The sequence below is a fragment of the Astatotilapia calliptera genome, chromosome 5, assembly GCF_900246225.1.
Source record: "Astatotilapia calliptera chromosome 5, fAstCal1.2, whole genome shotgun sequence".
Lineage (NCBI taxonomy): Eukaryota > Metazoa > Chordata > Actinopteri > Cichliformes > Cichlidae > Astatotilapia > Astatotilapia calliptera.
Genome location: NC_039306.1, coordinates 7991416 through 8017000, shown reverse-complemented (window position 1 = coordinate 8017000; position 25585 = coordinate 7991416). Strand labels below are relative to the sequence as shown.

The 25585-nt window shown below is 38.1% G+C and overlaps 1 protein-coding gene across 1 annotated transcript in view; it reads right to left on the bottom strand.

Moving 5' to 3' along the window:
• Positions 1-2434: 2434 nt before the first annotated feature.
• Positions 2435-25585, bottom strand: part of LOC113022035 (uncharacterized) — a 36500-nt gene continuing 13349 nt past the window's right edge. The window contains exons 3-5 of the mRNA XM_026167011.1: positions 5746-6554; positions 5359-5447; positions 2435-2620 (exon numbers count right to left, since the gene is read on the bottom strand). Of these exons, the coding sequence (XP_026022796.1) occupies positions 2532-2620; positions 5359-5447; positions 5746-6527 (960 nt within the window). The 5' untranslated portion in view covers positions 6528-6554 and the 3' untranslated portion in view covers positions 2435-2531. The remainder of the gene's footprint in view (positions 2621-5358; positions 5448-5745; positions 6555-25585) is intronic.

The following is a 25585-nucleotide window of genomic DNA, read 5'->3' as shown; positions in this document are numbered from 1 at the left end:
AAAAAGCACAGCAACGACCGAAGTTACAGTTACAGAATTGTTAATTGTTATATATATATATATATATATATATATATATATATACATACACACACACACACACACACACACACACACACACACACACACACACACATATATAAATACAGAGACAAATATAAATAAAATATACAAAGGGGATAAATAGAATAAATAGGAATAAAAAATAAAAAATAAAAAAAATGCTTGTGCAGGTAGATTGCAGAGACATTTGCCATAACAATTCATAACAAAGATAAAATGTACAGATACCAAACACTGGTTGTAATGTACAGATTTCATTGTTTTTAATTAATAGTTTTGTTATAGATTTCCTTGGTGGTAGCTAGGATAAACGTTGAATTAATACCAGCATTACAAACATGAATAAGTCCGATTACTGGAAGTTACAGTTTTTTACAGCCGCTAGGACACATTTCACAATACTTAGGTCACTTTTGCAAAACTCTTCACACAATTCTCCTAACTGACCTTCAGCTTGGCAAAGCAGGTCATTTCACATTCAAAATGCACTACAACTACCAAAACACTTTATTCAGGTCTCAAATAAACTCATTCTTCCAGAACACTAGCAAAGGTTGACAGCCGACAAACACACTTTGTCACTCACAAAACAATGACCTAAAAAACACTAACAACATGTAGCATTACACAGTGTTTTCTTGTGTAAAACAAGGACACATCTCTGTTTATAATTTCAATATATGTTACTGGAATGAATCAGACATCATGCAGAATTCGTTAATATTTGTTTATGTATTTTTATTTTTTTGCACTAAGTAATCCCAAGATACAAGAATTTGTATACACACCATTCACTGATACACATACAATAGTAATGCTAATCTACTCGGTCTTCTCCATTTGGCCACAGGTTCTCATCCACATCACATCTTATGTCATCTAGGGCAACACACCTAGGAAAGAATCTTCTGGCTGCCAGAATTGAAGGAGTTGAAAAATTGAAGGAGTAACACCTGTGTAGATGTTCATCTACAATGAGAATAAGCTGTGGCTGGTTAAACTGCATTTTTAGATTTAAAATATGTTTCAATAAAATATTGCTGTTGGATTTTGCTGTCTTTTTAGTTTTTGCATTGTGTTATTGTTTGGGCCATAAGTTTAACAGTTTTGAAAACAGTATGTAAGTACATGCAAAATGTCCTGTACGTACAAAGATTTTTGGCAGTTGTTGTGTCTGAGTGAGAAGATAATTCATGAAATTTGAGAGATGTAGTCATTGAAAGCATTTTGTGCCAAAACAATGATAACTGATCCTCAGTTTAGCCCACATAGACTTCTGTTGTGCTCACTGTGTGAGGAGTTTTGCAAAAGTGACCTAAGTATACTTCTATGGCAGGACAGCTACACAGGTGTCTGTGGTGCATTTCCCTTTTTCAGCACGTGTAATCATTTTTGGGGTGCTCAGCTGCTATGATGCAATGCACTGAGGAACATCAGGCAGACCAACACATGTGCATGAAGGGGAAAACCACAAAGAGTCACATGGACATTACTGGGCTTTCAGAAAGAATGTGAAAAAGGCCTATTGCATTCTGAAAGTGTTTATTTGTAATGGTTTGTGCCATGCTGAGTCTGGAGAATATATTGAAATTTTTTAAGCAGCACCCATCACTCCATCAACTAGTGATTTACTACATATTCCACTTACTCGTGCCAATGCCATTTCCAGTTAATGAAACACAAATGTGTGTGCCTAAAAAGAACACATGTCTGATTTGTGAAAAAAAATCAATGTTGCAAATGATCTAAACAACAACTACTTTCCCGCTTCATATGTAAACAAATAGGTGGGATAACATATATTATACTGAAATTGATATTGATATTGAAACGTATTGATCACAAAATATTGTCAAGAATCATATCCAAGCAATCAAACAACAACCATACAGCCAAAGTCATTAGAAACCATCTGTCCAAGATGATTTGAACAGCCTCTTTGCCATGTGACTTGACATAATGTGTGCAAGTGTACCTTTTGCAGAGAGCTGTAGGTCGAAGCATAGAATTAAAAGCACATGTAAAAATTGTGTTGAAGTCATATGGTAACTAATGCGATGCAAGAGTCTCTAAATACAGATGTAATGGAATCATTGTGTTAGCTGGAATGTGAGAAGCCTTAAGGGCTTCTCACATTATGATTTTTTTCCTGAATGAAAGTCTACTGATGAGCTCAAGCTGCAAGACACAATAGCAAAGGTTAAATGGTCTTGTCTACTACTTGCTGTTTGTAAAGTAGTGAGTCTTCCTATCCGGAAACTTTTCTAACTGAACAGTTATTTCTGCCGAATGGAACCATCAGTATTACACATGTACTTCATCTTCCAGCTATGTAGCTGAAGACATATGACAGGTTACAAAGACACATCTCTATGAATTTAAGCGTTCCCTAAGTCTTTCCACTGGGGAGAAGAGAAACTCCCAGACAGGAGGTGAAAGCTGATCCTCCCATCAAACCACTCAGTCTCTCAGTCATGCATCTGTCCACCCTCGGCAGAGGACCACTCAGTTGCTGGTCTGGTCTCTCCCAGAGGAGGCTGGCTGAAGGCTCTCAACCCTCAAAGTGATTAAGATAATTAAGAAGTCAGTTAAAGGGTTTTCAAATAGCCCGTGGCATTCATGTGAGGCCATTTTCAAAGTCTGTGTGATTTGGGTGATCCAGAAATAAACAACATAACTAATTCAAAATACTTGAATGCATCCCTGTAAATTCAGTTTTACTGGGATGAATTTTGCTAACTCAATCATTAAAGAGGGCATCACTGTCTGTTCATTTGAGTCAATATCGCTTGCTGTTAGCTAGTTGCCCAACCAAGACTAAATCTAGTCCAGTTGTAGTTATTGATTTCTGTATTCAACTCATGCCAGTAATACTCATACATGTCCAAGCCCATGTCCTGATATACTATATAAATATAATTTTGGTTCATTGCTAGTTGGCTGCAATGCGATGGGCTCATTATATGTCCTATATAGCACACTATATATTTTTGGCTATAAATGATGGGATTTTAACATGCTGAAAATAAGGCCACACCCAGACAAAAAAGGAAAAATGATATGATGCTTTCATAAGCTGTTACAGGTGCAAAGATGCTAAAAATTGGCTCTTTTAGTCCATTGGTAGGCGGTTGCTGAGCAACATAATGGTCACAATATCTACTAAAAATAAGACCATAATATCATTTAGTGGATCTAAAAATTAGACGTTACTGTCATGAAATTGAAATTAAGCAATGCCTTTATAAAGTGTTACAGGTTCATAAATGCCGCCATCTTAGCCCATTAATATGTGGTTGCTAGGCAACATGATGACATCATGCTATTTCATGCAGAATTCAAATATTTTGCAGATATAAATTAGTTGCTGTTATGAAATTAAGTATGATGCCTTTATAAGTTATTATAAATGCCTAAACATTACAAATAGGTCACCTCAGTCTTTTGATAAGTGGTTGCTAGGCAACATGATAACATATTTGATAAAAATAAGAACCTTTAGGGGTCTAAAATGTACCGAAGTGCCAAGTTTTGATGTTCAGCTTTTGATTGTGTAGGAGTTCACAGACAGACAGAGACTCCATGCATGTAAGATACACAAATAAACTGGTATCTGCAGCCATGCGATTCAACACTATAGTGTATGTATGCCACTTACTGCCCAAACAAGTTAAATTTGCTGATGCTCTTCATACTCTTTTCTAAACATCATTGACACTGGGTCAAAACTAAATAACCACAATATTACAATCAAGAATTCAAGAGTTCAGATACAATCGATTACATCATGGTGGGGTCCACGTTTTAAATGCTCCACACTCTGTTGCTCACACTTTGAGTTTTAGTTGTTTGTGTGTTGTTGTCTGAAAAGATTAGTGGTTTTTCATTTTTGACCAGTTTATTACTGTTAATCATTGTGACAGTTCTAAAAGAAGTTGGTCCATCTCCAACAATGGTTAAAAACAATGTTTAATATTAAAATATAAAATATAGAAGCTTCTGTGTAACAGTTTTACAACATGCGGGTTTAAATAATAATTTTGTTCTGTGATGTCTGTTTATTTCTCTTAATTAATATTACTTACTTACAGTAGAGCTTTAATAAAATAGTCTCTCTAATTTGATTTAACAGATCTGCCATGCTGGTAACTGCTTCAATCTTCATTTGGAAAAGTGTATCCCTTAAAACAATGAAATAGTGACCATACAAAACATTTTAAGACACTGTGCCTGTTTATGTTCACACGTCATGTTTGTATTACAGTGTCCAAGCAACAGGATGTGTGAGGAACAGGGCTGAGGCAAAAATAACTCAACTTTTTATGTTTTACACAGCAGGGATGCAAAAAAATGGAAATTTGATTGTAATGGCACATCAGAGATGTCAAAAACATTGATAAACAGTGCTGCATTAACAGTGGTGTGCGATTTGAGAGAAGTACTCTCTGCCAGCAATCTGTTTTCCCACATGCACACAAAGAAAAAGTGAAGTGCTTCAGGAAATCCTGATGAACATAACAGGTGGTACAAGCAGTATAAAGATTTTGTTGCGAGTTGGCGGCAGTTTGGTGAGAACAACTGTCAAGCTGAACTGAGTTCAGTGTCAACAGTCAGCCATATAAAAACTTGAGTGTTACACGATGCATATAATACAAATGGAAAAACAGGGTTTTTTTCTTGTTTTCCTTCTTTTTTTGCATAAACTGCCTGACCCTTTCAGTTTTAAGTGAAAAAAAGTTCATTTTTGTAATGAATTAAGTAGGTCCTTTGGGGATAACAATACTAGAAAAGACTTAAAGAGTGAAAAGAAGAAGAGTGAATTGATTTAAAGTCAAAGACTGATGGAAATCCATCATCATTTTTAGCATCCTGAATTAACCCTTTTTATCATTAAGCATCAATTTTACTGGGTTTATATTGGCACCCATTTAAAAGCACATGTGAGTGTTTCATGTATTTGGAGGTGATTTGTTTGCCTTAACTGAATATCAAAGAGCAAAGAATAAACCATAAGAGAGAAATGGAATACCAGATAAAAGATTAATGAGTTTTACCTTAAATTTGATGCCACTTCCACAAAAGAGTTGTTGATTTTTCTTATATTTATTTACTCATATGAATGAGAATAATTAAACATTTCATATGACAACAGCAAAGATCACAGAAATTCCAAAGTCTATGACCCTCCAAAGTTATTTGGTAACTCCTTAGAGGTGCAAGATCCCACATTAAGAACAACTGCTTTATAACAACAGATGTGTCCAGTAGAAAGATTAAGATTTCAAAAAGACTCACCTAGATCATCACAACAGACCTCCATGGAGTCAGAGGAGCAGTCACTGAGATCATCCAGGGAGGTATCTGTATCCTCGTGAATCTTAAACCTACAAAAAACAAACAAACAAAGAAACAAACGGGTCAACCAAACAAACGGTGGTTTAAATCCATGTCTGTTTAGACATAACTTCTGACCACTGAATACTGCATTCAAGAGAGTGAGGCTATATGTATAAACAGACACCAGGGAGCAGGGGGGGGGCGGGTGTCTTTCTTTTAATAAGACCATGAATAATAAAAAAAGTATGAGACATTATGAGTGTGCATTATTTTCTCTGTGTCCTAGAAATAAACTGCAATCTATTGTATATCTTCCTATCTTAAAAGGTGAAACACTGCCCTCACCTGAATCTAAATGGAGCAACAGCAGCCATGTTGACCTTTCCTGGCTCACTCCCTCTGCGTGGCAGGTTGAATGTTTGATGGGAAGACTTTGATTTGTTGAAAAGCTCCCTGTCAGAAGCTTCCAGCTCATAGTTGGAGATGTTCCTCACTTCTTTTTGGAAGTTCTCTATTCCTGCTGAAGATACTCCTGGTATCTCATTTCCATTTGCATTTTTACTATAAAGAAGACGTCCTCTTCCGTAGCCTACCTGAGGATTTGGTGGGCGGTGTCGCAAAGTGTTACCCTCTTGCGCATTGTCCACACTCCTCTGACGATACTTTCCAAAGGTCCAGTTCTTGTTAGTGTTTCTTCTTAACTGAAGGTCTCTCAAAGCTTTCTGGGTTATCGTGTCGCTGCGGATGTCTGATGTGTCTTTCGAGCGTGGAACTTCCCTCTTTGGTATCTGAGGGCTGCTGTAAGCTGAGCAGGTTCCATCAGCTCGCCCTGCAGCTGCTGAGCTTCTATGTGAATACATGCTAGTCTTTTGGTGCAGCAGGTTGTTCTTTAAAGCGGCACCTCTCAGCAACTCTGCAGCTCCTGAAGAACCAGAGAATGAAGAATATGTAGGCCGTCGTTTTGCGCTGTGCTGATACTGCATTGTGGGATTTGGGAGCCCACTATATTGCTCTTTGGGCTCTGCCTTTGAGACCGACATTGTGCTTCGAGGTGACGGCAGACTGGAGCTGACACCTGCGTCACTCTGCCTCCGAGATATGACTTTGATATTCACTCCGCTGCTCATGGTTGTTGACAGTCACTGCTCTGAGATCTGGAAAAGAATTCAGGAAAGACAAATACAGTACGGCAGTTACAACAAGTACAAGATAAAAATATATTTTCACAACAGCAGCAGCAATAGTAGTACATGTTTGTAGCAGTATTATGTGTAATAATAAATATTCAAATGTTTCAATATTGCCTTCTGTTATTTTGGTTTATTTCTGATTAGTTCAGTTCCAGTGTCAAGGTTGAATCTTGATTATTAAGAGGTGGGGGGTGTGGGTTGGTGTGGGATGGGGTGAGCACTTCTACTGATAAATGGCTGATATGGCAGGGCCATCAGCTAATGCATTCATCTGGGCCTCACAGGCTAAATAAGCTGGCTCAGATAAACTGTTCAGTCTCACTTCCAATTCACCTTGCATTAACCCTCTTTAATGTCTGTGGCTTGATTAGTTTATGTTTATTCAATTATCTTCAATTAAACATCTTGTGTGGACTCCTTGCCACCTACTTTTAGCCAGTTTGTGATAAACATTCTGCAGATTTTAATAATGCCACCAAACAATGACAGAGTTGGTTTTGTGTGGGGAAAAGAAGTGTTAGAAACAGAAAAATCAGTGAGCATTTATTTAATGGATGCAGACCTTTAAACATTAACATAAGGGCTAAGTCACACTATAGTACATAGGATCACAACGTCTTTGCCCGGTGACTGGACTGAATTGTTTTTGCCGTAAGCAACCAATTGCAAGTAGCTGGAGTGACCAACTAGTTGGCCAGAGATTAAGAGTGTGACTGCTTTGACTGCAAGGTCACGTGGCTGGAGGCAAACTGTCTCTAGATAATTGTGATCTTACTTTGACTAACTACAGTTAAGGTTTTCAAATAATTACTATTTAAGTAATAAATGCAACCAGACTGCCAGCACTTTGGAATCAATCTGCACCAGAGAGCAAAAACTCATCTCTGATGCCTTTTTTTGTTACAGGCTACTAAACTTAACTGGTTTCCAACTGGTTTTATTTCAGTTATATTCCTGTATGAACCAGAGTCAAATTCTTTGTTTGTGTGTACAAACATAGCCAAATTACATTTTCCACAAAATACTCTTTCAAAATCCTACTCAATAAGAGAATAGCAAATCAGTTGACACTGGAAAATCTATAGCTCTAAGTGACCTTCTTACTGTTATATACTGAAAAAATAACATATTTTTAAGCCTTTCTGTGCACATCAAAATATACAAATGTTTATGTGTAGACATTTATCTTTGCTACATTGTGGATGATGGATAACGAGTGAGATTTTTATCTTACTAAATACTGTAAAACAGCTGCACATTCCAGGCTGTCTGCTTCAGAGACAGTTTCTAACCACATGACTTACTGAGTGAATACAAACATGAGCGAGTGGGAAGGAAGAAAGAGGAGAAGATGGTTTGAGGGGAAGGAGCATTATACCATTATGTATCGATTACAGCATCAAAGTAGCTTGAAGGTCTAAAAAACAGACCAGTCACCAGTTCAAATTCCTGTTTGGGGAGAAACACTAAGATCAGAAACGTCTCATGATGTTTGTGTGCCCTTGATTGCACCTCGACATGAAGCAGTGAAGCAAGAAAAAAAAATCCGGGGTTAATAATAATGAAAGGAAAACAACACTTTTTAAAAAAGATACAATAGATTAAATTGAATTGTGATCAAAATAAGAAGAAAACAATTAAACTGCCTAATTTCTAATTAATCAAAGCACCATGTGCATTTCAAAATGTGCCATATGCTTCAACAGCTTTGCCTAATGTATTCTTGGTCCTTTACCCACAACCTCCAGTGTGAAACGTGCTGTGAAAGCCAGTGGCAGACTGACACCATTTGGCACATGCGGTAGGAGGATGGCTCCTTTCAGGCCATGCCAACACCGTCTGTCCCTGTCATGGCCAGCAGACAGCACCTCTCCTCCACAGATACAATGTAGTGATTCAACAATATATACCACTTCAATGAACTCAGTGAGGATAACTTTCCTGAATGGATTGTATAGTAGGTGTTGCAGATTCACATTTTCTTTCCTAGAAAAACTTTCTGTCATTAAAGCCCTCAGTCAAAACTGGAATCCGTTTTAAGCTCGGCAACTTTAATTCTCTATATTTTTAACTATTGTCTGTGTAACAATGATGGAAATCAAAATGCCCAACCACTGAATCAGACATAGTGATGTTTCTGAACCCCTTTCAACATTGCATAAGGCTACATTCAACACCAAAACAGATAAAATTGATGGAATAATCACACATTTATAGTTCATTTAACAACTACAACAAATATTGTGCAAGTATTTGGCTATTTACATTATTGTAAATTAAAATCTAGATGGTTATCTGTTTTGGACATTTCACTTAGGGGATGATGCGCCTTGTCGCAGTTTTCTGACACAGTTTCATAGATCAAAATATAAAATTTATGGTTCGTAGATAATACAAAGAATTGGTTTCAGCCCTACGATCAGATAATTATAAAGACTATAATGGATTCTGATTAAATATACACAGAAAGGAAAATAATGAGCATGCCCTGTTAACCCTGTCAAGGCAGACGTTGCCGATTTGCAACAGTTAAAAACTAACAACCTGATTATCCACATACATATTTTATGAGTTTTTTTACTCAGAAGTACCACTGCAGGACTTGGTTGTGCATTAGCAACAAAAAACTTAATTTGAGCCTGAGAGGGTTAATCTTTCTGAATATGTACATACAAAACCTCATTTAAGCAAATGTAAATAAATAAATAAATAAATAAATAAAAACACACACACACACACACACACACACACACAAAAAAAACCCCTCCTTTGTTCACATGACTCTAGTATCTGGGGTTTTTTTTATGATTAGCAGTGGGAATGCTGCAATATACATTGGTGTAGTAGTAGTGTAGACATTCCATTAGCTACACAATGCTCATAAAAAAGTTCCTGAAATGTTTTCAAGCGCTTCATGTTTGTCTTTTAATATAGAAATCATTCATTTTACTGCTGAGTTTTACTGAGTTTGTTGCACTAGTTGTTTCAGTATGTAACAATTAGTTTTTGCATTTTTCTTTTCCCAAAGCAAGGTACTTTTTGGCATTTCAAAAACACTTATTTTGTGTTTACTGTATTAATATAAAGTACATGCTTCCCAATAGTTTGCCAAGATTCAGTTTTGCAAGTGCTCATTCCATTAATTTAGTCTAAAGTGATTAAACATGTGATTTTAGTCTAAATAAATAACTGTTACTAGTAGTAGTTTTAATGATAGTTTTAAATAATATTTGGTAATAAAATCTGCACAATACTTCCATGTGTTTTATTGGGTTTTTTATGTTTTACTTGAGTGATGCCTTGAAACCCTTATACGTACACTGAAAATAAGGAAAGTTTAACCTGTCAAGGACAAAAACGTACAGAAAATTCTACATCAAGACTTGTAATCATAGCTTTCCTACTTTTGTTAAGCCTCGATTTACAGGTTGTTGGCGTGGTGGTTAGTGCTGTTGCCTCATAACAAGAGAGTCATGGGTCCAAAACCACAATCTGGCTAGTTTGCAATGGGGTCCCTCTGAGTACTCTGGTTTCCTCCCACAGTTAAAAGTCATGCAGTTATTAGAGTTAAAATAAGAGTTAATTGGTGATTCCAAATTACCCATAAGTGTGAGTGCAAATAGTTGTTTGTCTCTTTGTGATAGACTGACGAGCTGCCCCAGTCCCCCTGCAACCCGGATAAAGATAGGAGGATGGAAGTTGTTGTAAATCCATTCAGTTTTTATGTTAACCAGACTCTAGACTTTGTTGAACATTATGTAATATGAAGACAACATTTAATTATTTAAGTATTTAAGTGACCGAGCAGTATTGGGGTAAAAGTTATTGAATAGTGTTGGAATAAAGTGACAAAACCGTGAAGGACTAAAATATTCCAAGAGCTCAACTTATTTCATTTAAACATGTTTCAATCATGTTTTATCAACACAAAATGCACAGGTTTATTGAATATGAATAAGTTGTGTTGATTTATCTCAGTTGTTTAAGTTTCTGCCAAAGCAAAACAACTGTGTGCAACCAATGTCCACTATTGAATTAAGTAAATCCAACATGTTCTTTTTTCAGTGTATGAGAAATACTGCTTATATGCATATGGATGTGCACACACAAACACAATGGTTTTCATGTCATATTGAAATTAAAGCCACAACACACAAATACAAACAATTTAACACTGATAATTTAAAAGATTGCAAAGATAACTTATATTAGTTCCATTTTTTTATTTTTTATTTTAAGTTTTCTAAATAAATAACATGGTAGTATCCTCATTGAAAAAAGTTACATTTTTACCTATATCTCAAATAAATATTCTGTTTTAAATCTACACTGGCATAGCCAAAAGAAAATTTTTCATCTTACCTGAATAAAGAAGTGTCCAAACTTTGTGTTCCACAAAGAGACAATAAGCAGTGTGATGTGCAGGCTAACTGGCTCTCATAGTAGAGCTACACCTAATAGGGAGATCCAACTTAAGTAAGAGTGCTGTTTTGCAGAGAGCTTTGGCAAATGAGAAGTCAGTGAGAAAACTAGAGGGAAACCTTCATCTCCAACAGCTCAACAATCTCTAGTTTCTCTTCTCTTCCCCGAGGCCACATATACACACACCCACTTCACCTATTATGACCAGAGATTAGTGAGTCATACTTAAGTCTTTTGCCATTGGAATCATGTGTCACAATTTAAATGTGACTGTAAGCTTTTTATTTATTTATTTTTAAACATGCCAGTCTTTCAGCAAGCCATCATCAAAGCACCTTGCCAACTCTATGAGGAGCTAAAATTGCTAAAATTGTTCTCCAAACCTATCATCAAGCAAGAAGGCCAGACTAAAGATACTTAAACAGACCAACATCATGTCTGCAGAGGATCAGTTTACTCTACTCTAAAGTGTCCAGATTGCTCAGGAGCCCTGTACAGCTGATAATGTCAGGCCTGATAATGTACTCATAACACATCAGCAGATTAAATTTCAGGAAACGCCATTAATCCATTTTTGGAAAATGTCTGAAATAAGGATAAAAAAAATAATAATCTAGAAATAATCAACATTCAGTGAACCTTTTAAATGCTTATCAAGCCACATGTAACCATTTTATTTCACTTGCAAGGCCTAATTTTGGTGCTGGAGAAATACACAGTCCCAATCTCTTTGCTGCTCATGTTTCTCCCCATGTAGCCCAGCTCCAATAGATAAGCGCTGAATGAGTACATCATTACATTATCTACATAATTCAATTTTCTCAAGACTGTCATATTATCTACTTTTACAAGTTGCCTGATCTAATTGTTATATATAGCACCAAGGCCCAGATTCCTGATTTTCACCATTTCTTTCTGTGACCTAGCTTTCCCAAGGAGAAACTCTGCTGGGGGAAAAATGAACTGAGGTCAGCTCAGAATGATCAGCAGCACACAGATGCACACATCCAAATTTAATATATGCATATGAACTATGAAAATATGTAACTAATGGAAGTTTCTTCTTATATTTGGTGTAAGGCACAGTGTAAGTGATCCAGTTTCCAGAAGATAATTTAATCCAGTTAACAAAAAAATGTTAAATGAAAGTTGCAAATAAAAAAAGAAAAGAATAAATAAATAATAAATAAATAAAATTTTATTTATATATCACCTTTCTAGACAGAGTCAAAAAGTGCTGCACAAAAGATAACAAATAATAAAAAGGTAAAACAGACAATATAAAACAGGCAAAAATTAACCAAAAACAGTTTTAAAAAGGTGAGTTCACAGTTCTTAATGTATGAGGGAGAGAGTTCCGGAGTCTCGGGGCCACAGTGGTAAAAGCTCTGTCACCCTTAGTCTGTTTTATAGCAAGTAAGCCCTGATCAGATGACCTCAGGGACCTGCTAGGGACATAGGGCTGTAGCAGATCGGAGATGTAGGCTGGTGCCAGTCCATGCAAGCCTCTGAATGTCAAGACCAGGATCTTAACACGTACTCTAAATTCAACAGGAAGCCAGTGTAGTTGAAATAGCAATGGTGTCACATGTGAATACTTGGAGGATTTTGTCAACAGCCTAGCGGCAGCATTTTGCACAGCCTGCAGATGATCCAGAGAACCTTTGCTTAGACACATAAACAAAGAGTTACAATAGTCCAAGTGTGAGGAAATAAATGCATGTATAGCAATCTCCAGTTCAGGGTGAGATAAAATAGGGCTTAACTTAGCCACACTTCTTAAATGATAAAAACAAGACCGAACCAGAGATTTCACATGCCCATCCAATGTGAGAGTCGAGTCAAAAGTCACACCTAAATTCCTGATAGAGGATTTAACATACACTGAAAGAGGACCAAGGGTTCTCACTATCTGGGATAAAAAAAATCTGTCCGCATATGAGGACTTCAGTTTTCCCCTCGTTGAGTTGGAGGAAATTTGCAGCCATTCAATGTTTGATGGAAATATCGTGATGCATGCTCAATCATCCAGGCAAGGACATCCCAAAAAGTTGGTTCTGTTTATCTAAATAAAAAGAATCAGCTTTTTGAAATAAGAGTAGCATTTGACTTATCTTGTTGCTTAATAATCAGTGTTTTGTGTTTAGCCACATTAGTGCTGTGTGACTGGAGCTCACAAAGTTAGTCAATTTACTAACTTTACACTTTCACATTTGGGTAAACTGAGTGAACTTTGATTAGCACAATGTATTCACTCATTCATATTCAATGTGAGAAGAGACACTCAGATCTGCTTTTACCCAGCCACCTCCTCCAGCTTTTCTTGGAGTGGTGGAAGAGTGGTTGTGGGGGACCAAAGCATTCCCAGACCAGGCGAGAGCCATAATCTCTACAAGTCCACGGGGCCTCTGAACCTCCTCCCATTTTGACAATCATAAAACACATTACCTAGGAGGCATTCAGGTCAAAGGCTACCTAAAACTGGGTACTTGCAATGTGTAAATGTGTAGTGGTGCTACTGTAAGCTATCTAGTAAGTGCAGAGACCCTTCAAAAGGAGATTGTTTCTGCAGTTTGTATCCATGAGCTTATCCTTTTGTTGACTACCCACAGCTTTTGGTCATAGATAAAATGGGGAAGGCAGACTGTTTGGTGAACTGACAGCTTTGCTTTCACTCACAGCTCTCTTTACACTACAATAAAGCTGTATGGCACAAGCACCATGGCAGACATGGCGTCAGTCCTTTAAATTAAATTTCCTTCTCCATCCCCCCTTACTTGTGAACAACATCCTGATAAAGTGCAGCCCTGGTGAAGCTGAACTCCCATTGGGAACTGAGTCTGACTTTTAATGCAAACCAAACACTCTATGGTTGTACCTGGACCAAATAGCCTGCAATCATGTGTCTAATACCCAATATTACACTTATAAATAATAACCAATACTACACATCTTTATGTTGGAACACTGTAGCAAAACTGCAGCAGAGTTCCAATAACCAAAGAGCCACTCAGGTTTGAATCAAGCAGGTCTTTCCTACCAACCATATCCCTCAAGGTTTCAGTGCCACTGCCACAAAGAGTCTATAAATTGGGCATGATTCAGCACCTTGCTGATAGATACCAAGATGGCCGGTGCATAAAAATAAACAAAAGCAAGGAAGTACCCCTGATGTTCACCTGTGAAAAACTGAATAGTGGACACAAGTATACCCACCCATGATTATTGCCTCTCATCTGCAACTTCTGCCCTTCTCCAGTACACTGGATCCTGATCTGTGTTGTCAGATACACATTACTTTATCTGCACCGTTGTTTGTTTAAGTAATATGGAAGATGTAAATTTTAACAAATGACGAGTACTAGATGTTGTGGTTCTATGCATCTATCATATAAAAAACAAATCACATTTTATTCCTGTGTGTTTGATGACAAATTAATTTTAAGAACAAATTATAATTTGTTTTCAAACACGTTTTTGTGAACATCTAATATATTTACAGCAACTGTTTAAGTGCCCAACTGAAAAACTCGCCGTATTTCTTTTTTGGGAATTACTGCAAGTTTTTCAGCGATCACATCACCTCCCTAATTTCAACACAATAGTTAAGTAATCCCTCCTCAATCCATCACACTGACTAACACATTTATAGCACTCTGCAGGAGCACTCATCAGCCGTGTGTCTGCTTACATAGAAAGGCATGTACATTGTTATGTAAAGTGAGTTTTGTGATCTCCAACTTCTCATCACTTCATTTAGTCTTGTAGATATTTGTTGTTCTTCAATTAGTGAAATGTTACCATGAAACTATTAACTACTGACATATTGTCTTTTTTTTTATTAAAGCTGTACTTTGTTTTGATGTTGAGATTAGAGGGGACATTTAGGCAAGTGCATTAATCCAGGGATTTACCCTTATTAGTCACTTTATGTAATTAACCATGGTCAGTAATGCTATGGCAGGATCAACAGCATTAAAAAGTTACATATTAAGTCCATATTATCGGCCACTGGTGATGTATTGATCTATATGTTTTAAAGCTTGAGTGGAGCACTTGTCCTTATAAATGAGCATCAAATACATTCATGTTCTTGCCAAATAGGCAAAATAAATGCTTACTAATCCTATTAGAATGAAGTAAAACTCCCAGTACTGAACAGTATTTCATAGTTGCATCCCAGCATATTTTCCCTGCACTGATTTTTATGCATTTCTTGTCAACGACCAATGCGTGGCTTGCAGAGATGAAGAGGGGAGGAACTGTAATGGATATGTATTGGGGAGATGTTAACTGCATATAATAGTAGTTTATTTAGGCATGGGTCTGCTTGTAGTTTATCACCTTACGTTTAGTGATTATCTTGCTAGCTTTAATGATTTGTGCAGTTCATTGATGTCAAATTCTGAGCCATTATGCAATGCCTTCATGAGGCAGAAACATATGTTGCCAAGTGCTCAAAAACCCTATGATTTCATGATAAGGAATAATCGCCACAACCAGCAAGTATATAATGATTCCTTCTACCAAAAAATGTCAATTCAGAGATTTTTTTTTGGATAAAATGTGACTATCTTGTTATACTTTCAAGTGTAAACTATTCATTTTTTTGTTCATTTATTTCTTTATAAATGGAGTTTGAACTAAATTCCTTTCAGTGTACTGGATCCTATAGTGGAATTACCTAGGGGGCATCCAGGAAAACTTTCTGATGCTACAAATAAGGGATCAGAGGACTGATTACAAGCTTAAGATGAAAGTGATTGTTGGATGCAACTGTCAGCAGCAGTTCTTACAGATACTGCAAGTGCCATGTATAAAATAGGGCTCTAATTTCTGTAATTTTTAGAGATGGACCGATCCGATATTACGTATCGGTATCGGTCCGATACTGACCTAAATTACTGGATCGGATATCGGAGAAAAATAAAAAATGTAATCCGATCCATTAAATATCACGAAAGCACCTCACAAAACTTGCAACACGCCGTAACTCGCCTCAGAACGTCGGAGCAGTATGCATCACGTGATAGAGCAGCTGTGGCATGCAGGACCTGTCGGTGGTCTGGATAGCATTTGGAGCTTCGCTAGCAACCTGGCATTTCATCTCCGACAAAGTTATCCCCGAGAAAAGTAAAGCACGTGTGTAAGTCCATCTCTGAATGTTTGTAAAGCATTCCCACGTTAAGCTTAACGAGCGACTGCCTCTCGCTCTCCGGCTGCTACTTCAATCGTGAAACTGCTTAAATGATCAGCTGATCGGCTTTTCTGTCGTGAGTCTCTCTTGTTTGTTTTTGGTCCACTTTGCGCCAGAAAGAGCTAACCAGCGGCTGGACAACAGCAGCACGTTTAAGCTTGATAAGCTGTTGTTACAATTTATTTAATATTACTTTCTACTCGAGGATCTTTTTCTACGTAGCTGACGGCTGGTAACTGTGCAGGGGCGGATCTAGCAAAGTTTAGCCAGGGGGGCCGATAGGGCATTAACTGGGAAAAGGGGGCACAAAGACATATTTTTCTTTCTTATTCTCATTTAAAATGTCGAGCTTTTAATAAATAATTATCTGACACCCAAAGTTTTAATTTGATGTAAAATGAATAGAAGTCAATTACTGTATATAGTGACTATTAAGTCTAATATATATACCCTAGTAAGCTATAGTACATTTTCATTTGGGAAGGTACCATCTGTGCAGTCTGCAATTTTGTTGAAGAAAGATGTTGAATCTATTTAATATTTCTTGAAAAATAATTGATTTCTGTGCATTTTTTTTCACACTGCATCAAATTAAGGTTGATTACGTTGATTAAGCATCATGAGGTGGAGTGTGAGGGGTGGTTCCCTATTTTTTATTTATTTATTTTTGTTGTTGCTGGGAGTTGGAACCCTATTAGTTAGGTTGCTTAATATTTACGCTAAGTACTCTTTAAAATACCAGAATAGGGAGGATGGTGTAGGTCTAAGTTTATTAGATTGATCAGTATTGCTGAACTATGAAATATTTTTTTTGTATACAGGTATAACAGAATAGCTTTAGTGTAGTTGTTGTTTTAAACTTGAGTATGAACTTGCAGACTTGCAAAATGCAGCAAAAAAACAGTTTTGTTGATTAAAAAACACTATATCGGATTCATATCGGTATCGGCAGATATCCAAATTTATGATATCGGTATCGGTATCGGACATAAAAAAGTGGTATCGTGCCATCTCTAGTAATTTTCTGCGCACTTGAGCTATTATGAGCTGATTTTGGTTCCTGCGCATCAGGGCCGTGCAGAGAGGTTTAAAGGGGCGGGTGCTCAAAGTTAAAAAGGGGCACATTGAAACAGGGTGAATAACAACAACACACATTCACCAAGAATCTAATATGGGCAACAAGGCAAAGCAAACGTAGCCGATGTTTTACCTGATGGGTACAATGTTGCTGTTGAGGGGTTGCTGTGGATAGTGCTGCAGGGCAGGGCTGTGTTGATCTGAGACTGTAGACAGTAAAAAGTCCATAGGAGAGATGGTAGCTGATTAAACAAGTGTCATGAGATAATAACAAAATGTAAAGATTATGTGGACATGCATATTAGATCGTTTTTAGTGAAATATAATCCCTCCAGAAAGGCAGGAAAAGCTCTGTAACTTACTTTAAAACTAAATATGTTCCCTAAAACGGTGACAGAGCTACAGACCCATGACAGCCTTACACAGGTAGCCAGCAGCTATGACCAGCACTACTTGTGCAGTTAATAAAAGGACAGGTAATGTTTGTCACGCTGCTGCACACACAGCACGCTCGTTTGTTTCAGTTCGTTCTTTGCAACAAGACAACTTACCAACGTGTACGTAATAAGCTAATACTCCTGGGTGCTATACACTACAGTGTACGCTGTACACCTACTTCCTGGTTTTGTCACATCAGTCTGTGTCTCTGAGTTAACTTGTGTTTCTCCTACAGCTCCGGACCGCAACAAATGCGCGTGCTCTTTGTGAGCTCGTTCCCGGCTCGTAACCAGCGCGTTCTGCCGTCAAGGGCGATCATTGGTTAAATGTGATCATGTGACTGATGTAAGCCAGATCCTTTTATTTAGCAAAACTCTGATTAATAGTTAAATATTATTGTTGAGGGGCACAGACAGGACTCCGCACGCACACACACATTAAAAATAATAATAATAATTTTTTTTTAAAAAGTTGCCTCAACAAAAGGGCACTTTGGGCACCCATCAGGAAAGGGGCGGGTGCTCAAGCCCCTCTAGCCCCCCCCCCCCTGCACGTGCCTGCTGCGCATGGAGGAGGACAAAAAAGGGGGAACAGGCGCATGATGGTAAAGTGCAAGCTGCATCCAGAATAGAAACAGCTACATTATATTGCAGATGCTGAGAAAGAGCATCGGCTCCAAATATCCACACAGACAGCATGCTAACACAAAGCAACCCAATAACCCGGAGTGATGACAAAGCTGAGTCTATGTTGACTTCAATCCAGCAGCCTGATCCTGAACTTGAACAAGTCACAAAGGCAGTAAGTTCGGTTTGCAGCATTGTGGCCTGCATTTCTACCTGTACATCTTTCTATAGTAGAATTACAGTGACAATCAATTTGTAATTGTGTTGAACTGGCTTTCAGCTTTGCAGTGTTCATACATATACACTAAAAGAAAGAATGGATGTGTGCCCTCATTAGGATAGAGATTTGTGTGGCATGTGGGACTGCAGCCTACGGTTTATATTGTTAACTGGCAATTATGTGACATCCTATGAAGTAAACTGGAAGTAATGTAACGGGTAGTTTAGCAAATTACTTTCTCCAAGAAGTAATTAAGTAACATACTGTATTATTTAGTAATTAGTTGTCGTTTAAAAAACAGTGAGTGAGGTCATATCATGTAGACATGCCACATCATGTTGCCTCTTTGACATAAATGATTTAATTTATCTGAATTACAACAAACAAAAGTATACACAGCCCTGAAGGATTATGAGCAGTGCGGTATGTTCAGCTGTGAAATCCCTTAAGCGCACTAAAACAACCTGCTGCTGTAGTTATGCAGCTGTTATGCAACTGACACGGTTGTTTGAGGTGAACAGAAACTCCTATAGAAAAATGAAAACGTTTGCCCTGCATGCTGCAGCACCGTGATGAGTCTAAGTGTGGGCAGTTGTCTGTGATGGTTCAACAGCCTTGTGAACTGGGTTATTAGAACAGGTAGGAGGGGAAATGTGGATCAAAAATATACTTTAATCATGGACCAAAATCCAGCAACACCCAAAATAGAAACAGTGATTCAGATCATGCATAAGAAAGTAAGACATGATTTGTTACTTTCATCTTCCAGGCTGCCTGAGGTTAAAAGATTTACAAGTTTCTTTTCTTTATCCACATTCTGCTGAAACTATATGATTGATGACTGACTGACTACACTGAACTAACTTACACCATACCATGTACAATAAAGCAGATAGTTTTCCAGTGACAGTCTTTAGTTTGCAGACATTTATTTTACATGGTCAAACTCAGAATCACCAAAGTCCTTCTTTCACTTGCCACAGTCAAAGTCACATCTGATATGACCGACTGAGCATCTGCTCATGCCATTCCCGAAAGCTGTCACCACAATCAGCTTGTCACAATAGCCAGCAGTAAAATGAAAGGCAGAGTAAAGCCAGGGCTTTCTTTTCCTTTCTCTTGACACAAACTTGAAAATTGTACCGTACGACAAGGTGCTTCACTATGATACATGTATGGCAGTTGTCATTCATTTAAGAATTCGCTTAACTACAACACACCTTTAGCCAGAAAGGAATAAACTGCTTACAACAGTTTACAAAGTTGCAGTGAAAACTGTGTACATTAACACTGGTGAACAAAAACTCATGGAAATTTTAACCCTCTTAATCTTGCAGTGTTATCAGTCCAGATTAAAACAAGGCTGAGCTTTCCTCCTAGTAGGGTCTTAACATAATCCTAGCTGAAGCCTGTCAAGTCAGCAAACTGACCTTTTCCACAAACAGCTAAGGTTTCCACGTGAAACACAAAAAAATAGTGAAACAGTCGTGCTTTTGTTATACAGTTCTCTCTTATAATGCATTGTCCCAGTGCTACTGCACATGTGGGGTTCAGAGTTTGTGTTCTTTTCCCAGAAACTGGTGATACTGTTTAACTTAAAACACAGTCCATTGCTTCAGCCACATACCTGCCAGCAAGAGACCTCCACAGCTGCCAGATGTTCAACACAGTTCACACATCCAGCAATGTGGCGTCCTGTGAATGCTTAATAAAGAATTTGAACCTCCCTAGGTTAATATGCATACTGTTTTCACTAACAGTACACCAAAAATGCTCTTCCATCAGAATCTGCTCAGCTGAGCAGATACTGATGGAAGAATAGGGGAAGAATGGGGGGCAACTGCGCTGAAATGTCAGCGTGCCTGCAACATGTCACTCAGCAGCTGACAACAGCGACATAAATTGTAACCAGAAGACTTAAAACTGAGGCACTGCTCTTCCTGGAGGTTTTCTTAGTCAAAACAATCATTTGTTTATTTTTATATGTGTACACTTTAACAAAAAGCAATTAGAATGAGTCATGACATGCATTAATCTTTCCGCCACGCCATTTACATAAAAATGATCCAGAAAAACCGTATGTGAGTGCACAGCTCAGCCTGACATTGTCACCCAGAAGCAGCCCACGATTGCCATCTTTGGCATGCTTCCCCTGGCAGCCATCACTGACCCTGCATAAACAACATAAAGCTAGAACATGCACAAAATGGGAGAAGTCACCCCTTGTCATGTCTGAGCTCTGACAAAGGTTTATTCTGAACACCCATTATTATATAACAGCTTTATAGGGAACACATAAAATATGTATCAAGTTTTCCGAAGCCGGCATACATGTCATTTTCGGTTAGCCAAGGTGGAACATGTCTGCTACTGGAGCGTGTCTGCGGACGAGATTTTCCAAACCACACACACACACACACACACACACACACGCACGCACGCACACACACGCACACACACACACACACACAGACACACACACACACACACACACACTGGATTCAGGACGCTCTGAGACGTGGCATTTACAAGAAGGGAAAATAAATAAATAAATCTCCCTTTGAACATCATGGTCTCCAGCATTTGAAAACATCCCATCATAACGTCATTGTGCATGCGTGTGTTGTTACACCACAACTGTCGTTGTTATTGATGGTATTTGTAACTCAAAATGAGCTATTTTAGTGTTCAGTAGCTCACTGACCAGAATGCCTACACTGCTACTTCTTTTGACAGGATGATGAAAAGGAAACTACAAGGCATCTGCAAATGCAGCAGGTCTGAAAGTCTTGTACATGATGGGTACTCCCGGGAAGAGGCTAAAATATGCCCTTAGCTACATTTTATAAAAATCACCATAATAAATGTCTCACCAGAGACGACTGTTTCTGTGTTGTGTCATGATAATCCAGCAACTCTGAAATTAGTTAAGTTCACGTTGCATACATGTTAGATCTGTTTTATTTAGAATGACATCACCCACCATTAGTGTTATAGTGTTATGCCAAGCCCCATGTATGGACTCCCTTTGTAGAATTGAATTACTTTATGGTTTGCACTGTATGCATTAGTGCATGCTCACGTTGAATGGCACTTCAGTTCTGTTTAGTACAGACCAGCATGTGTCTGCGGAAAAGCACTACCAAGTACCAAATTGAAAGAAAAAAAAAAAGTGCTGATAGAGCATGCTTTGTCAGATTTTTTTCTTGGTTTTTTTATCCCTCTAAACATCACATTGATGTTACACAGATAGGCACATTCTTACCAGACAGCAGTTTGACTCCCAGTAATTTCAGGATTCATAATCCTCATCGTATTCTTGCCCAACTAATGTTATTCCCATAATGTTAGCAATCTAACACTTTACACTAAGATACTGAAGCTTACCTTCTAAACATCAGCATAGTGGAAGTGCCAGCATGCACACAGTACGTTAGCATGATGAGTGCAGCATGTAGCTTACACAACCACCTCACAGAGTCTCCAGGAATTTCTTTGTTTTCCCACTGCATTGTGGAGGAGTTTTTCTATATCATTTGGGAAACCATTAAACATCTGAGAAGTTGTTTGTTTGCTTGTTTTTGTTTTAATCTGCCATTGAAACTGTAGCTGAGTTTTGGCCATTTGGAGATGAAAAGCTGTAAACAGTTATAAAGATATTTTCTTTCAGTTGGATTACTGGTCAATGAAAAGAACTCAATGAGCTCAGTGCAATAAACCCAATATTTGAATTTATATCAGCCTCTCAAAGAAATATCTTGAATTTTGGGCTGCTAAATACTCTGCTGAATCTAGGCCTATTGGCATTGAAGCAGCCATTAAAATCACACAACATATTAGCACACGGACTTGATAAAATGATATATTTCATTATTTTTCCCTCCTTAAAACTAAAACTCTTTAAATTTCAAAGGAAGTCTTGTCTTCCAGCACTGAAACAAGAGCTCATATTGATTCAGTCTTTGATGAGGACATCAAAAACCAAATCACGAATAATCACAGGCTACTGGAGCTCAGTGTAAACTTAGTAGATTAGCAGTGATATGGATGAGCCTGACGCAGAAGTAGCCTCCAGCACAAACAGTTATGAGTCAGCAGTATATCCCAGACATTTGCTAGGCATATGACTCCCTGTACAAGGCACGGACAATAAAAATCTTTGCAGGAATTAGTTGAGCTGTTTGACTGTGTCCTATTCCCCTCAGGCTCTTTTTCTTTTTTGTCATACACATGATAGAAATCTCTCCACAGGACACTGCTGTTAAAGGACTGTGTGTGCCGATTCCTCGCATGCTCAACAAATACTACATCAAAATGCACTTATGGTAGTAGAATCATTCAACTGAGATGTTTAGAGAGAACAGGAAATAAAAAGCTAGTATTAACGAAATGATTTCAAGTCCAGTTTAATTCAAAATAATTTAACAGGTAGCATATTTCTTGCTAGTCTATTTTTATTATAACGGATTATTAAACGGACATTGTTTTCTCTATTTATTAAGCAAGAAACCCAAACTTACCTATAATTGACGCTGACAAAACTTAATGAAATGCTAACAAGCTCAGAACATGTGGATGCTGAGTGATGAGCAATATCTCCAGACCTCCATCAGTCCATCCTCGTTGCAGCCCATGTGCTCAAAGTCCTGTGGAAGTCTACTGTCCGGTATGCAAATACCCAGAACACCAAAGAAGCAGCTTCCAGCTCTGAAGCATCTCAGCCTCTGTCCGATGCCTGGATCAAAGTGGGACTGCTCTCTTCCCGCTTGCATAACAATACTCTAGACACATCCTCAGCTGCTGCTGGTGCCTGTGGATGGGACTACTTAGCTACCAGGCGATCTCTCTCTGACTTGCAAATGGACCTGGCACCGTTCCAGTCCAAGTCTTTCTGAACAAAAGTGCTGAGCTTAAACTGGGTCATATACCTGGTGAAACACTCATAAAACAGCCTCATATTCTGCACTTAGTAATCTCTGGCGCTTTCTGTCACTGCATAGCTTGGCGGGTTGCGTATGCATCTTTTCTGCCTGGCGCTCAATGTCCTGAGTCACAGCTAGAGCCAGTGAACTGGACTAATTTGAATTGTCAATGCATGTTTGTAGTTGGCTGCCTACGGGGCACAGGCAGCACGACCCCTACTGAGAATCTGGGCCAAAGGAAGCCGGCTCAGAGGTGTCAGCTCAGGAAAAAAAAAGAATGACAGGAGGAGCGATGATATGGTGACAGCATGGGTTCACACATTTTTTTCCTCATAATATTTAAGGCTGGGATTACAAACTGTGACTAAGACACCCCTCTCTGTGTGGTACAACCAAATATTAGAAAGCGAGTCATATGATCAGCTTACAAGGTTGAATATGTGCAGGCTAAGGACATGTAGTGGAATATAACTAAAATTAACCTGTGCTGAAAGCAATGAAACTACACACTTCAAACGGGTGTGAAGACAGAGGGCAATGAGTGATTTGATGGTGGGGTACGCCATAATTCTCGCACATTTGAGAAAATTGCCTGCCCTTGAAGTTAAATCGCTCTGCAGGATGACTTAAGTTCACAAGGGGAGATTATAGACTGTGGCAGTTTAGAAATTAGACCCCTATGTCCTCTGTGTCTGAGTCTTAAACAGGAGATAAGTGAGGATTACAGTCAAAGATGTGCACTGGCTGGACGCAGAAATTTTCAGAAAACTGTAATTAATCCTCACGCTGCACAGATACTCCACACGTTTGCTGTCTGACCTTGAGAGATGCAAATTACTATCTACATTATAAGATCCCTCGCACAGGGCTGAACATAGTCACAGCTTAATTAAAGGTGGCAAGATAAACAATCAGTAGTATTACAAGCAGGTACAAACATCTCAAGTGAACTGCAATGATAAAAAAAAGTCCTTCATCGTCTTATTAACTGTGCACTTCGCACTCTGATGCTTGCATGTGCTGCGTCAGATAATAAGCCTTGTCACCTTTTGCATCAGCACACAGCACATATAACACAGACAGAAAAACGGGTGTGTCTCAAACATAAGCTCTGCCCATATGTGACCTCTGCTGGCTAATTCGTGTAGCTACATCTCTACGCCTCTCATTATGGCCACAGTGCGTGCTGCAAAGCAGGACTTTGCAATGGATTCAGTAAAACATCAAACTGCTGCTCCCTGAATCAGAGAGGATTGTTCAGTGCTGAAATCCTGCCAAAAATCCCTCTAAACACAATTATCTCATTCCCACCCCACCCTAAGTGCATCCAAGGTTTTTGCTGAACAAATCACGGTTATATTTTTCCATCCTAATCTGCTCTAATGACATTAGACAAAACATTGCAAACACTTTTGGTTACTTGTGTTTGAAAAGCTATTTTTGCTTTCTCACACAAAATAATAGAGATTCAGAATGGAGGGAGAACAGGTTTACTGCTAAAAAGTTCAAATTCAATACACTTTTCAATGTGCCGAAAAGGGCGCCTAGTGCAACCAATGACTTGTGCATCAGTCTGATCCTTAAATGCAATATTTAAGGAAGTTAATCAGAAAATTACTAAACAATATTGTTTATTATTTCCTTTTCTTTTTTTAATGTCTTTTTCCTTTTTCTCTGTTTGATTAAATGGTGTGGAAAAGGTCAGCAAAAAGTAAAAACTTGCCATAAAAATTTATAAAGGTGAAGGTAACATATTAAAGCGCTTGTTTAAACTAAAGATATAAGGTGAAATAAAACCAGAAAGTACTCACATTAGAGAAGCTCAGCTGTGTAAATTTGGGGCATTTTGCTTCTAAAATGACAGATTACTTTTATAGATTCCTCAACTAAACAGTTTAATCTTAAGTAGTGAAATGAAAACAAACACAAAAACAACCAGTGAAAAATTGGAAAAAATTAGGCTACATGAGGTTGTTTTGGCAGAAGTAACACATGACAACATGAACCAAACTATGAATATCAATCAGTTGAATACGAAACACTGCTGTGTATCCAGCCAAACACACCAACACAACACAAACACATTCTCAGTG